At 40.9% G+C, this 13,539-nt stretch overlaps 2 protein-coding genes across 2 annotated transcripts; one reads left to right on the forward strand and one right to left on the reverse strand.

The window, feature by feature from the left end:
- Positions 1 to 232: 232 nt before the first annotated feature.
- nudt5 (nudix (nucleoside diphosphate linked moiety X)-type motif 5) lies at positions 233 to 4,560 on the reverse strand. Its single transcript, XM_069156567.1, has 10 exons — positions 4,508 to 4,560; positions 4,069 to 4,141; positions 3,380 to 3,447; positions 3,219 to 3,271; positions 3,034 to 3,141; positions 2,286 to 2,381; positions 1,973 to 2,074; positions 1,390 to 1,398; positions 1,252 to 1,305; positions 233 to 1,151 (listed from the first exon to the last, which is right to left on the reverse strand). The coding sequence occupies exons 2-10, from the start codon at positions 4,123 to 4,125 to the stop codon at positions 1,042 to 1,044; spliced, it is 657 nt and encodes a 218-aa protein (XP_069012668.1). The 5' UTR covers positions 4,126 to 4,141; positions 4,508 to 4,560; the 3' UTR covers positions 233 to 1,041.
- A 607-nt stretch (positions 4,561 to 5,167) lies between these two features.
- cdc123 (cell division cycle 123 homolog (S. cerevisiae)) lies at positions 5,168 to 13,407 on the forward strand. Its single transcript, XM_069156568.1, has 13 exons — positions 5,168 to 5,266; positions 5,527 to 5,598; positions 6,232 to 6,295; positions 6,670 to 6,702; positions 7,510 to 7,605; positions 7,879 to 7,985; positions 8,414 to 8,465; positions 9,505 to 9,580; positions 10,189 to 10,311; positions 10,613 to 10,641; positions 10,756 to 10,860; positions 11,826 to 11,963; positions 12,707 to 13,407. The coding sequence occupies exons 1-13, from the start codon at positions 5,193 to 5,195 to the stop codon at positions 12,758 to 12,760; spliced, it is 1,023 nt and encodes a 340-aa protein (XP_069012669.1). The 5' UTR covers positions 5,168 to 5,192; the 3' UTR covers positions 12,761 to 13,407.
- The last annotated feature ends 132 nt before the right edge of the window (positions 13,408 to 13,539 follow it).

The raw sequence follows: 13,539 nt of genomic DNA on the forward strand, positions 1-13,539 counted from the left end.
ATCTAATTGTTATAGTGCAAGGTTGATTGAAAAAAGTACCCCAAAATTTTGTTTTTAGACAAGTTGTTTAACACCTATATACATTTGTTGTTTCAGATAGCTACATTTTAAAGCGCTTTTTAGTGTGTAAAAATATCAAAGCCAGTTGGTTTCTATTTTTTTTTTTTTTAACCATTCCCTCAGTTGTTGCTTACAAGTTAGTTTAAGACAGAAGCAAATATTCAATAAGTAATTATTAGAGTCAATTCATTTATTCATTGGTCAGTAATTTCTAGGGTAAGTATAAGTTCAATGTCCAGTTTCTTACACAATAACGAGCTTGGAAACAGCAGTTATCGCTTGTGATCGAGACAGTACCTATGTTGTACATTACACTGAAGTTACAAGTGACAAACTGTATCTCATATTGTTAACACCGTTAAAACAACAATCAAATATGTTATCGTCATCAGAGCGCAGCAGTTATATGTGACTAATTGCTGGACTAATTCCTCCAACGTTAGTAAGCAGATTCCTCCATTTCCCAGAGCACCTTTAGACAAAATCCTAAAGAGATGAGATATAGGTAAGTAGGTGGATATGGATTTCTCCAATCAAACCAAACGGTATGTTAGCACATGTTAGGGAATGTTTTCCAGTCACTAAGTTAAAAATGACAATATTGCAACTTTTGAAACTAATTATATTCTCAAAAACCTGGAAATGACTTTAAAATACGTTATTCTAGAGCCCGAAACATATTCTGTGTTAAGTGTGCAAACAATTGATTGTTGGCCACCAGAATCTTAAAGTGTATGGCAGCAAAACGTGGTCCAGTACATGCAGTGTAAACAAGGCTCCTTCATAGGTTCAGTTTACAAATCAATGGATTTCTAAAGACTTTGATTTTATAATTGAACTTTTTTCTGAGATTACATTTGGTCTAAAAACACAATTTTTCATTACAATTTGAAAATCCTTAATTTCCTTTCCAATGTCCAAATGTTCCCATCCTGTGTAGGAGTCCTATGTAAGAATCATGCTCATCCAGAACAGTTTTCTTCACTGCTTCAGGACGGGGAGCTCCCTCGGCTTGAAGAAGGCCTGAACCATCCCCATGGCAAAGATGTAAACTTTTGAGTCCACCACAATTTTTTCTTTCTGCAGCAGATCTGTGGGATGAAAGCAGCCGAGTGTACGTTAGGGATTTTCTCTCAGTCTGAAATGCTCGTGTCGCAGTGACATCATTCTGTGAAACAGCTGAAGACTCACAGTCTATCTTTGTCTGGAATTCATCGAGCGGTAAAAGAATCACTTCAACGAATTCTGGAGAGAGAAGATAAAAGTCCTGTGAAATGATTTGTATTATGACTGAAGATTATTACTGAGAATATAAGAGACATAACTCACCTCCGTCACCTGTGGAAGAACACAAGAGAAAAGATATTCAATTTACTATCACAGAAGATGAAGAAAAACAGTGAGTATATTAAAATGGGAGAAGCTGGAACTGCTGCATTTTTAGGTTTTTTTGTTGTTGTTAAAAAAAAAAGTGACAGAGAAATAAAAAAAAAAAAAACATGATTATGGATGATCAAGTTTGATGCTGATTAATTTGAGCAAAAATGTATTTATTACGTGATTAATCAGCTACTTGTTTCAGCTTTATTTGTGAGATTTGACCATTACTATAAACCTAAGTTGCTCTAGGAAGCTTCAATGTTTCTGTGTTTCCACTATTGCTGCAGTAAGACAGGAACTATTATCTACAGCAGCTCACGGGGGACATAAACATGAAATATGTTCCATAGAAGGTAGAACAGCAAAGTTTGATGAAACTCTGGATCAGTACACGAAGCCCTGAGTGTGAAATCTCAGAGATGTCTGGACTGGACGTAATGAACGAGTCCGAAAATGAACACGTGAAGTGGTGAGCGTCCAAATGAATGCTGAAGGTGAATGAATGAATGAATGAATGAACCCGTCTTCTCACCCAGCTGCTGCGTCGGGTTGATGTTCTCCATTTCGTCTCCGTTGATGTTGACCATGACGATCTGGGTGGTGCAGTTCGACAGGCCCGGGTCCAGACAGGTCACTGCAATCACAGCCACACCGTTGTCACCATGGATACAAATACCAAACTTATCACATGCACTGAATTTTCCAAAGATAAAAAAAAACAAAAAACCTCCACACTGCTGACCCCTGAACCTCTGCAGCACATACAGGAGAGAAGATACGCTGCTAATGCAATCGAATGTGCAGTGATGGTGTGTGTGTGTGTGTGTGTGTGTGTTTCATGATACCTGGAGTGACCCCGACTACTTCTCCTTTGTAGCCGGTTTCTTCCTTCAGCTCCCTCAGTGCAGCCGCCTCCGCCGTTTCCCCCTCATCGATCAATCCTAAAACAATAAATATTCAGAGTGTCAGAAAACGGAGAAATGGCGTCAGTACGTCACCCGACAGTGAAGGAAGTGGAGTCAAAGACATGAGCTGTTTGTGACACGTAGAAATGAAAACTACATGACATGTAAAGGTGGACTTTTTGTTTTTAGTGCGTGTTTCGGTGAAATTTAAGACCCAACATTTGTCATGTGTGGGTTCTGTGAGGAGTCTGACATCTGTAAAAAGATCTCCAAGGCTGGTTCTTCTGGTCGAATCACAGGGAGGGAAACCAAGTTCTTCAAAGGTTCCTGTTTCCAGGTGAAAGTTCCTGCTGCTGAGTATGGGGCTCCATTTGTACCAAATTTTTCACTGGATTTTTCAATCTCATAAAATTTAAAAAAAAAAAAAAGCAAGAATACACAGAAAACAACATGAAAACATCCACAACACAAACAAACAAACAGGCAAAAACAAAAAATATGTTGACATGCACACGTGTCGATTAAACATGTGACCAAACTAAATGAAACTTTCAACTGTACTTCTGTCGTGCCGTTGTGTCCCGTGTTGTTGTTTGTTTTTCGTCACATGTTCAGGTGACAAAGAGCGCATGCCGACCTATTTTGGGAAAACTAAACTCTTACAGCAGAGTCTCAAAAACCTTCTGACCTGCAGGGAACTCCAGAGTGCAGCATCCCATCGGAGGACGGAACTGCTTCACCATGACAACGCAGTCCTTATGGAGCGTCCGCTTCAGCAGAGCGATGATCCCCACACCTGTTGGAAAACCGCGTCACACCTTGAGCAGCTGTCACACACACCGAACAAGCAGGAAGACAAACAGATACTCTCACCATCTGCTTCTGTGTTGGTCTGCCTTGTTGTCCTCTTCACCGTCTCCCAGGTTCTGCTCCATAAAAACACCGATCGAAAGCAGTTAGAAGGGAAATTTCTCGATGTTTTTTTTTTTTTTTTTTTTTTAAAAGGCTGAGATCAGTGGGACACAGAACAGTACCTGGTGTTTCCAGCCGGGTCGACATACGTCGTCTTTTCAAGCTTCAACCATTTCCCTGCTGCCATGAGCTGCAACACAAACAGCAGCGTGAAAACACTGAGATCAACAAACCCCGAACTGTTCAGGAAACGTGAAAAAAAACCCACGAGAGATCAGTTACAGGAAATACAGAAACTTAACGACAACAATCAGCAGAGGAGAAAATCTGAGGGCCAATTTGAATGAATTTGTGTCCCACGGAAGAGTGTCAGCGAAATGGCAAGTTGGAGATTCATCTGAGGTTGTCGTCCATCCAGATAAATTGTCGGCCCTTAATAAGAAAGAATTTGGGCCCCTCGGTATAAAACTACAACACAATTATATGTTCTTGAAATCAAGAGTCAAATATTTTCCAGCATTTTTTTTCATATTGTGTAGAATATCGTGATCACATCTTATTTTAGGGCCCTCTTGTCCACCCTTAATGCTATTGTATTCAACGATTTTACAATGTGCAGATGTGGACAATGAAACCGTGAGAGCACAGGGGAACAGCTGGAAACAGCTGGGAGCAGCTGGAAACAGCTGGAAGCAGCTGGGAGCAGCTGGAAACAGCTGGAAGCAGCTGGGAGCAGCTGGAAACAGCTGGAAACAGCTGGAAGCAGCTGCCGGTGGAAACTCTCCGATAGAAACTTGTGAAGAACACGAACCTCCTCTTTGACTATGTGTGGGGCTGCGGTCGCTTTGGGCTCCTCTGGTTTGCTCATGTTTCAGTCTGTACAGCTGGAGAAAAAAAAAAAAATGAAAGAAACGCCGAGTCAGAAAGCACTGAGTGAAAGTTTAACATGGTCACTACGAGCTCTGCTGAGCATTCAAACAACACACTGGAGCTTTCAGCCGCAGTTTGAGCGCTGGAAGAGAAGTTTCTGATCATGAGTTGCTCAATTAGCTGCTACAACCAACGAAGTTCAACTCCCCCGCCCGAAGCGTCACATTTACACGTTTAGCTTTTCTCTTTGTTTCTTGGTTTCCTTCGCGAGCTGCTTCACACTTTACAATGCAACAAAGGCTCGTAGCTAGTGTACTTTATACCTAAAATAATCCTGTAAATTAGTAACCCCCCCAAAAAAAGGCGAAATCTTAACTCACGTGAACTCCAAATCGTGTGTAACTAATGCCAGAGATGGTAAAGAAGTAGAGAGGAGCCCCTCTGACGCAACTTCCTGGTACCGCAGACGTCACCGAAATGTAGTTTTACCCAGTGCCATTATCGTCCAGTGATGTGACAGATTAAAGTACACTAAATTATTTTTGCAGTCATTTCCACAACATATTTGAAGTAAAAACGTAAAAGAATTCACAATTTTTGATGCAAAACCTTCTTACACAATATTGAGTAAATATTGTTATTTGACGAAAAATGACCCCCCTTATTCTTAAAATACTATCTTTTGTGTTTTGATTTTGCTCATTGACAATTTTAGCAGGGTTGTGATTTGTGAGACTGAGGATCGATTGATTTAGGTTTTTGTTAAAGATGTGGAGTGGTTACTCTGTTTAACAAACGATCTATGTCAGGAGTCAGCGGGTTTTTCACGCCTCCGTGTGCACCTCAGAAAGTCGTCCCCCTCTGAAAACACAGATATATCACATTATTACGCCAGTAAAATCAAGTTTCCTGACACTTTCCCGATTAAATTTGAATTCCTTAAAAAAAAAAAAGTTACGACAGTGCTAACAAAGATACTGAATCAGAAATGGAGACGTTTCTAAAATATCAGGGATTCGGAAGGTATTTACTGACGGACACGTTTCCTTTACAGGATATTGCAGCATGAAGAAGGAGCAAGTTGTCAACTGTCAGTTTTCGGTTTGGTACCCGATATTCAAGAAACATACGATTAAAAGGTTAGTAGCTGCTATTTGTAGAGAAAGTCCAGGACATGTTTTCGTTGTCGTTACTCTGAAATAATATCCAGCTGGTGTTAGCCGACAGCTAACGTTAGCTGTCGGACGAAAACAGAGCTGCCGTCTGTCTTCTTCTGAGACTTCACGTCCAGAGCAGCTTCCTTTGACCTCAGTCTTCCTCCCACTTCTGTCTGTTTGGTGTTTTTCTTATTAATGTATTTTGACGTGATATTACGTGTCTTTTTTTTCTTCTTCCCCAGTCTGATTCTTCCCCTGCCTCAGGATGTAATAGACTATTTACTGGACGATGGGACACTGGTAGTCTCTGGGAGGTATGAGGACACGGACACATGGACACACACGTGGACACACACACAAACACACACAGACACATGGACACACACGTGGACACACACATGGACACACAGACACACACATGGACACACACACAGACACACGGACACACACACAGACACACGGACACACACACAGACACACACACGGACACACACACAGACACACACATGGACACACACATGGACACACACACACACGGACACACACACAGACACATGGACACACACTCAGACACACACATGGACACTCAAACACACACACACACAGACACACACATGGACACACACACAGACACACACATGGACACACTCAGACACACACATGGACACACACATGGACACACTCAGACACACACATGGACACACTCAGACACACACATGGACACAGACACATGGACACACACTCAGACACACACATGGACACACACATGTAAATACAAACAAGACAAGATTTAAAAAAAAAAACAGAGTATGTGACTGGACTGGTTGTGAAAGTGTGGAAGACTTTGTGTGTCTGTATGTGTTTGTGTGTGTGTCCATCTCCTCTCGTCTGCACCTATAAGTGAGCTTCTAAATGTGACTCCGGTCCTCTTTCTGTTGTCCCTCCAGCGACCACAACACACAGCAGACACACACCAACAACAGCGACTCCGACGCAGAGGAAGACGTGCAGGTAGGATCACAGTTTCGGGGGAAACTTTTGATTATTCAGTCATATGGTTCCAATTTCCTTAAAAGGAAATGAGGTATGGGTCCACTTGTGTCCAGAGAAGTATATAAATAAAATAAAATCATGGCCTCAGGCAGCTTTGAAGTTTGTCTGTAATGGAATCACTATGAAAATGCAAAAATCAATAGCCTTGTGTTAAGTCTTCTAATTGGTTTTCCAAGTCGGTCATTAAGGGAGTGATGTCATCTTATTCGAGGCAGATGATGCTGACTGTCTGAAGTCGACATCATCCACCTCACAACAGTCAGCAGTTTGAACTGACTTTTATGCTGATTTTTACCCTCCAATCATGTTTCTGACCTTTTGCTCCCCTCTAGTGGTCAGATGATGAGACAACCACCACTGTCACTGTAAGTGCATTTAATGCTCTAAATGTGTCGTCTGTGAGCTTAATAGCAAATAAACATGCCCCATTTTCACAAGGCTGAAGTTTATAGTGCATCACTTGCCTCTATGACCTCATCACGTCCGTGTCGGCGAGTGTCTGTGAAAAACAGAAAACAGTTGGCTGAATATAAAAACTGTACCCAGATTAAAGTAATGTAACTTGATGTCGGTGCATTTCATAGAAGCAAATCATTCCCTCTTTCTCTCGGTGACGCGTTGGTATTGAACAAGTTAGAGCTCAAAGATGAGATTTTTTTTATAAATTTTTTTTTTTTTTTAAATGACTTTTAAAGAGCGAATATGAAACTTTTCAAAGCATTTTAAGAATATTTTTTTTAATATTTTTCTTGAATTTTTTCCACATGCAGGTTATTCTTTGATAGCTTGTGATATATTGTTGATAATTTGATGCACTCTTTGAGATGTGGGGAGAGATTTGTGTTGGCTGTTGCTCGACGGATGATTGAGCACTAATCGTAAGTTCGGCGGTTCAATCCCCCGACCCTCGTGTCTGCATGCCGAAGTGTCCTTGGGCAGAACAAAAAACGAGCATCTTGCATGGCAGCTCTGAACATTTTGACAGTTTCACAGTATTTATGCAGCGACTAGATCTGCTATAATCAAAAAGAAATGGAAATCTCAATCTGTACATTATGGGACCTTTAAATAGTGTTCTGTGAAACATGTATCGCATCACCTCTATTCTTGTGGCATCCATGTAATTTAATAATTTAGTAATTATAGTTGTGATTTCATGATGTGTCCGCCAGGCTCCTGAGTTCCCAGAATTCACCTCTAAAGTGCTGGAGGCCATAAACGCTCTGGGCGGGCGCGTCTTCCCCAAACTCAACTGGAGCGCTCCTCGGGTAAAACACTGCTTTCAGCTGCTTTATGACAAATGAAACCGTTGAAGGTAGCAGAGTTAAGTTCAGCAGAAAAGTGTCTCGACATGACTTGTTTTTTATTTGTAGCGTAAGCAAATTATTTGTTGGATAAAAGCAAAATAATATCAGTCCATCAAAGAATAAGAATTATTTATGGCAAGGCTATAGGCATAACTTAATCTCTCTTTGTGTGTGTGTGTGTGTGTGTGTGTGTGTGTGTGTGTGTGTGTGTGTGTGTGTGTCTCTCGATTTCAGGATGCTAACTGGATTGCTCTGAACAGCTCCCTGCAGTGTCACAACCTCAGTGATATATTTCTGCTCTTCAAAAGTTCCGACTTCATCACCCACGACCTCACGCAGCCGTAAGCGCCGCCGTCTGACAGCATCGACACACACACACACACACACACACACACACACACACACACACACACACACGTACGTCAACATCAAGGCTCATTTTGCATTTAGACGACAACCAGTATAAAAAATAAGCAGGTTCGGTGAGTGCCGGCTGATTTCTATCGGCAGTAAAACACAAGCGGCGGCTGGAGAATTTGCTGCTCCGCTCTGCGTGACAAATATTCAATGCTGCGAGTGATTTACTGCGGTGCAAATCCTTTAGGGAAAGTTGATTGTGTGTTTGTGGATGGGATCTATACTTGTTTAGATATCGGTCAAACTTCCTGAGAGCAACACAGTAATGTGAATACCCCGAACATACCGCTGTGATTCTACACAACACAGATTTCAGTTCATTTATGTGTATTGGTGTCGTTTCTGTGTGCAGATTCCTTCACTGTAGTGACGAGGACTCCCCAGATCCAGTCATCAACTATGAGGTATTATTAACTTTCATAAAAAAAAGACTATACAGACACTAATGCTGCAGCAGACACTTCAAAGAATAGCCTACAAATGTGTTTTAATATTACTGTTTCATATTAATATTATCATTAGCCCGTATTTCAGACTACTTCATAGGCTTGTTTTACTCTTGATACTGTTCAACGTAGCATCAACATTTGAAAATTTAAAGGGGCAACATGTGAGATTCCTCTGGTAAAAAACCTTCTAAAATGACCCAAAATTATTCACAGAATGTGAAGACATAGCAGTGTTGGCGTTTGGTCAAAGGCATGACGCACGAAGTGAGGATATCAAATGTTCTCCTGATCCGCTCCCGTTTGCCCTGTTAACATTATTGTTAATACAAACTCAACACTTCCTGTATCTGTTTCAAATTAAAAACTCTTGTGTCTCAGTCGACAGAAACACGTTTCTTAACAAGGCTTTTATTTTGAAACATTTCCAGGAACAAGTTGTGACCGAAATTGAATAATAACACTTTAGATGATAAATCCAAAACAACAGTTGAAAATAGCAGGAATATATAGTTGACTTTTGAAAATTGAGGCAATGGAAATGTACTTTATTGACTATTGTGTGTAAATTAGCCACCGTAGGAACAGTGAATACACAACCTCAGAAACCAGCCAAAACCATGCGTGTCACATTTATGCTCCATCACATAACATACAACCAGCCCGTAATACCACTTTGTACCACAAGATGGGATTGTGAGTCACTGTAGAGTCCAATCTGGTCTCAGGCCAACATTAGCATGTGCTGCAGGCGCTCTGCTCCCAACTGGAAAAGTCCAGGTGCTGAATTTTCTTCTTAGTGCACTTCCTTATTTGGTATAACTGAGGTCAGACTTCCTAAATGCTTGATGCAGTGACTCACTGTCGCCACCTGACGTACGACGATGGGGTTTAAGTTTGTACAAATTGTACCTTTTAATGATAATGACAATCGCATAATGGTCCACACGCTGTGGGGTGTCTGCATCGTAACAGTTGCGTGGTCTTCTGTCCTCAGCTGGTCCTGAGAAAGTGGAGCGAGCTGATTCCCGGCGGAGAGTTTCGCTGCTTCGTCAAGGAAAACAAACTGATCGGTAATAACTTCCCCGTGACTCTCAGATCGGCGGCCTCCCTCCACGGGGGCTTTCTCAACAAACATTAGGAAACACCAGCACCACATTCATTTTAGAATGAGAGTACTTCATGGGATACAGCCTGACTGATTATATCAGCTGGTCAATTTTATCAGCCGATATTGATCTATCACCGATATCTATATCAGCGTATAAGTTGGCCAATATGAAAACATATTCCATAGAACATATTGTGAAATGAGCTGTTTGTGGCGAATTAGGAATTTATCTATTTTTTTGTTTTATAGGTATTTATACTGATTCAATTCGCAGTGAAGTTTACTGATATAATATCCTGCCTGTAAAGTATCCTGCCTCCATCATATGTCTGTCACAAGTATCAGAATTGCTGATAACCACATAAAATCCAGCATGTTGGAAACCAAAAAGACTCAAATCAGCCACGTAGTTGGACGAAGATGGAAACGAGTGGAGCTCTGTTCTTCCAGAACATGTGTGAGACGGGGGGAACGAAGTCTGAGCAGCACATTTATTCAGCAGGCTAATTTAGAAACAATTATAAAATTCTATTTGAGGTCCACTGATGGTGCATCTGTGTGATCTCTCAGCGATCTCCCAGAGAGACTACACGCAGTATTACCAGCACGTCTTGAAGCAGGAGGACCAGATCTGTCAGGCCATACAGGACTTCTTCAGCCAGAACATCCAGTACAACTTCCTGGACGAAGACTGTGAGCATCAGCCTGTTTTCTTTGTGTTTTTTCTTTTATTTTTACTGTTTACAATATCTATCACTTCAGAACTTCTTTTACTTTTTTTTATTTTAGTTTCGAAAGTCCTGAAATATTTCCTGTTAAAAATGGGTCGGCAAGGGAAAATACAGAGAAAGATTAATGATGCTTTGCTTTAATGTGATTTTAATATTTCATTTCAGGCAGCATTAAAAGTTTCTTTTAATTTGTCTCCACGACACCAGCTGATGTAAATGTTAAATAATTCTTCATGCTGATGTTTTTTTTTTCTGCTTTACAGTTGTGTTTGATGTCTACAGAGACAGTCAGGTAATTCACTACTATTACTACTACTGCTATATGCTAGAATTTGATTCAAAGCCACTCTTTGAGCTGTGTGTGTGTGTGTGTGTGTGTGTGTGTGTGTGTGTGTGTGTGTTGCAGGGGAGGGTGTGGCTCATCGACCTCAACCCGTTCGGAGAGGTCACCGACTCGCAGCTGTTCAGCTGGGACGAGCTGACATCTGGAGGAGAAATCTCTCAGCAGCAGGTCAGCCCTCACGTGTGTCCAAACATTTTATATACAGTGGTGTGAAAAAGTGTTTGCCCCCTTCCTGATTTCCAATTTTTTTGCATGTCTGTCACACTTAAATGTTTCAGATCATTAAACTAATTTAAATAGTAGTCAAAGATAACACAAGTAAACACAAAATGCAGTTTTTAAATGAAGGTTTTTATTATTAAGGGAGAAAAAAAAATCCAAACCCACATGGCCCTGTGTGAAAAAGTGTTATATATATTTATTTATATATTTATTTATATATATATATATATATATATATATATATATATATATATATATATATATATATACACACCGTACTTTCTGGACTATTGAGCGCACCTGAATATAAGCCGCACCCACTGAATTTTTAAAAAATAATTATTTTGAACATAAATAGGCCGCACATGTCTATAAGCCGCAGGTGCCTACCGGTACATTGAAACAAATGAACTTTACACAGGCTTTAACGAAACACGGCTTGTAACAAAAATAAAAAATTAGCAGTAAACAGTAGCCTACCAAGAAAGTCATTGGTCACTGTCTTCCCCCTCCTGTGCACTGAAACCACTGAAGTCATCTCCTTCGGTGTCGGAGTTGAATAGCCTCAGAATTGCTTCATCCGATGTTGGATCGTTTTCATTGTCGCTCTCGTTACTTTCATCCGGAGGCAAATTCCCCGCTGAGCTCGTGCTGCCCTCTTCAACACGCAGCAGTCCAGCCTTTCCAAACCCGTTGGATCCATAAATTAGCCGCATCATTGTTTAAGCCGCGAGGTTCAAAGCGTGGGAAAAAAGTAGCGGCTTATAGTCCGGAAAGTACGGTATATATAAATAATATTATTTATATTACAGAATATAAATATATATATAAATTTATTTATATATATATATTTGGAATTTATATATATTGGGAGCTACATGGAGACTCAGCTTGTCTTTCCACCTGTGCAGGAAGGTCCGGCGTTCCGCTGCACCACCAGTGAGGTGACGGTGCAGCCGAGTCCCTGTCTGAGCTACAGGATCCCGCGGGACTTCGTTGACCTGTCCACCGGAGAGGACGCCTACAAACTCATTGACTTCCTCAAACTGGTTGGTACTCCGCCATTTATGCTTAAAGTCACATTCTCATCCTGACCTGCTTCTCAGAGCCTGTTTGTCAGTCATTCAGACACCACAATGAATGAAATGATCAACTAGACTGGTATTAAATGGTGTTTAGTCAAGATGTTCCTGTCTGGCCATTGTAGACTGTATCTAAAAGTGGGCGTAGCCTACATGTCTGACAAGTGAGGCCAATGTGGAAGTGCCACAAAGTGCAACACCAAGTGCCACTAGAGCTCCAAAAAGCTTCCGGCTCCATAGGCTCCCATTCAACTTCAAAGTCATTACGATGTCATTCACTAAAGTCACTCCTTCTTATTAGTTTCCTGCCGGTTCATATATGTGAATATAATCCTGTCTTTCGTTAGATATTAGATTATTAAACACTTTTGACACTTGAGACAAAGACATGTTATGGAGGCACATCAGTGAACTGAAACTTCAAGGAGAATTTATTTATTAAAAATACTTATAATGGGTCAGGCTCTAGTATCATGATACTTGTATAGTTTTCACCCTGAACATAAGCCAGTAACACATTTAATTAAATAAGTCCTATATTATATTGTAAATAAATAAATGCACTAATGTATGCGCATACATTTAATGATTCTGATGTCTCCTTTTTGTTTTAAGCTGTTAACCCTGCTTCTGTGATGTTTACATGAGAAATGATTGAGTTTTAAATAGAGGTTTGTAAAGCCAGGTGATCCCCTCTCTCCTTCCCACAGAAGAAAAGCCAACAGGAAGAGTCTGAGGAAGAGGAGGAGAATGCTCCACAGTGACATGAGTGTCATCAGCCCTGCATTTAATGTCGTCTGCATGAAGGGACTCTTCACCTTCTGTCCTGATTGAGCTCCTATTTTTTTTTCTTCTTAATGCCTCACTCATGTTAGTTTAATGAAACGTGTTAGATTAGCGGATCATGTAAACAGCTCCTCGAGGATTTATTCAAACTCTGCCTCCGACATTCTGACAGAGGCCCTCTGCAGTATCGATCGGTTGGTTATTTCCGTTTTTTGTGGCTGTAATCACCAACACTGTAAAGAATGGCTGCATTTTATACTTTAAAATAAGTGTGTATAATAGTTTATGTATCTTTTTTGCTGCCTAAATAGTGTCCCTGGGTTTAAAATGAACTAGACGGCACACGCGTGCCTCTTTGTGTTGGTGTGTTTGGAGTCTGATGAACTTCTCTATTTAACACTAACGCTCTTCATCACCGAGTCAGCTCTAATTTTTCTCTGCAGCCGTCCCCTTCTCCTCCATCTCTCCCTGCCAATTTCCTCTGAGCGGTTTTGACACACTCATCGCTCCCGGCCTCTCCAGGCGCTCTTTTCGAGGCCTGTTTTTTGCTTTTTTTCCCCCCATCATGCATCCCTGTAGACTGTTGCTCCGTATAAACACCATTAAAGTTCTTGTCGTGTATCGACTCGGCCGTCAGTCTGGTGGGTGCTGTAAACTAGGACATTAGAAATTGATTGTGCTTTTTACGCAACGGCTCTCATTACGCTGGGAGCTAAATGAGATGTGCGATAGCGGCGCAGACCAGTTCATTTTTGTT

Source organism: Embiotoca jacksoni, unplaced genomic scaffold, assembly GCF_022577435.1.
Source record: "Embiotoca jacksoni isolate LCO1_2020_lvr unplaced genomic scaffold, fEmbJac1.0.p SCAF_21, whole genome shotgun sequence".
NCBI classification, from domain to species: Eukaryota; Metazoa; Chordata; class Actinopteri; family Embiotocidae; genus Embiotoca; species Embiotoca jacksoni.

Bases quoted from the DNA above. Each gene is read 5' to 3' on its own strand.
- nudt5 (XM_069156567.1), bottom strand. From the start codon at position 4,125: ATGAGCAAACCAGAGGAGCCCAAAGCGACCGCAGCCCCACACATAGTC. The intron at 3,272-3,379 runs GTACTGTTCTGT...TTTATGGAGCAG, and splicing joins GACCCGGCTGGAAACACCAG to AACCTGGGAGACGGTGAAGA. The intron at 1,152-1,251 runs GTGAGTCTTCAG...TTCATCCCACAG, and splicing joins ATTCCAGACAAAGATAGACT to ATCTGCTGCAGAAAGAAAAA.
- cdc123 (XM_069156568.1), top strand. From the start codon at position 5,193: ATGAAGAAGGAGCAAGTTGTCAACTGTCAGTTTTCGGTTTGGTACCCG. The intron at 5,267-5,526 runs GTTAGTAGCTGC...CTTCTTCCCCAG, and splicing joins AAGAAACATACGATTAAAAG to TCTGATTCTTCCCCTGCCTC. The intron at 9,581-10,188 runs GTAATAACTTCC...GTGATCTCTCAG, and splicing joins CAAGGAAAACAAACTGATCG to CGATCTCCCAGAGAGACTAC.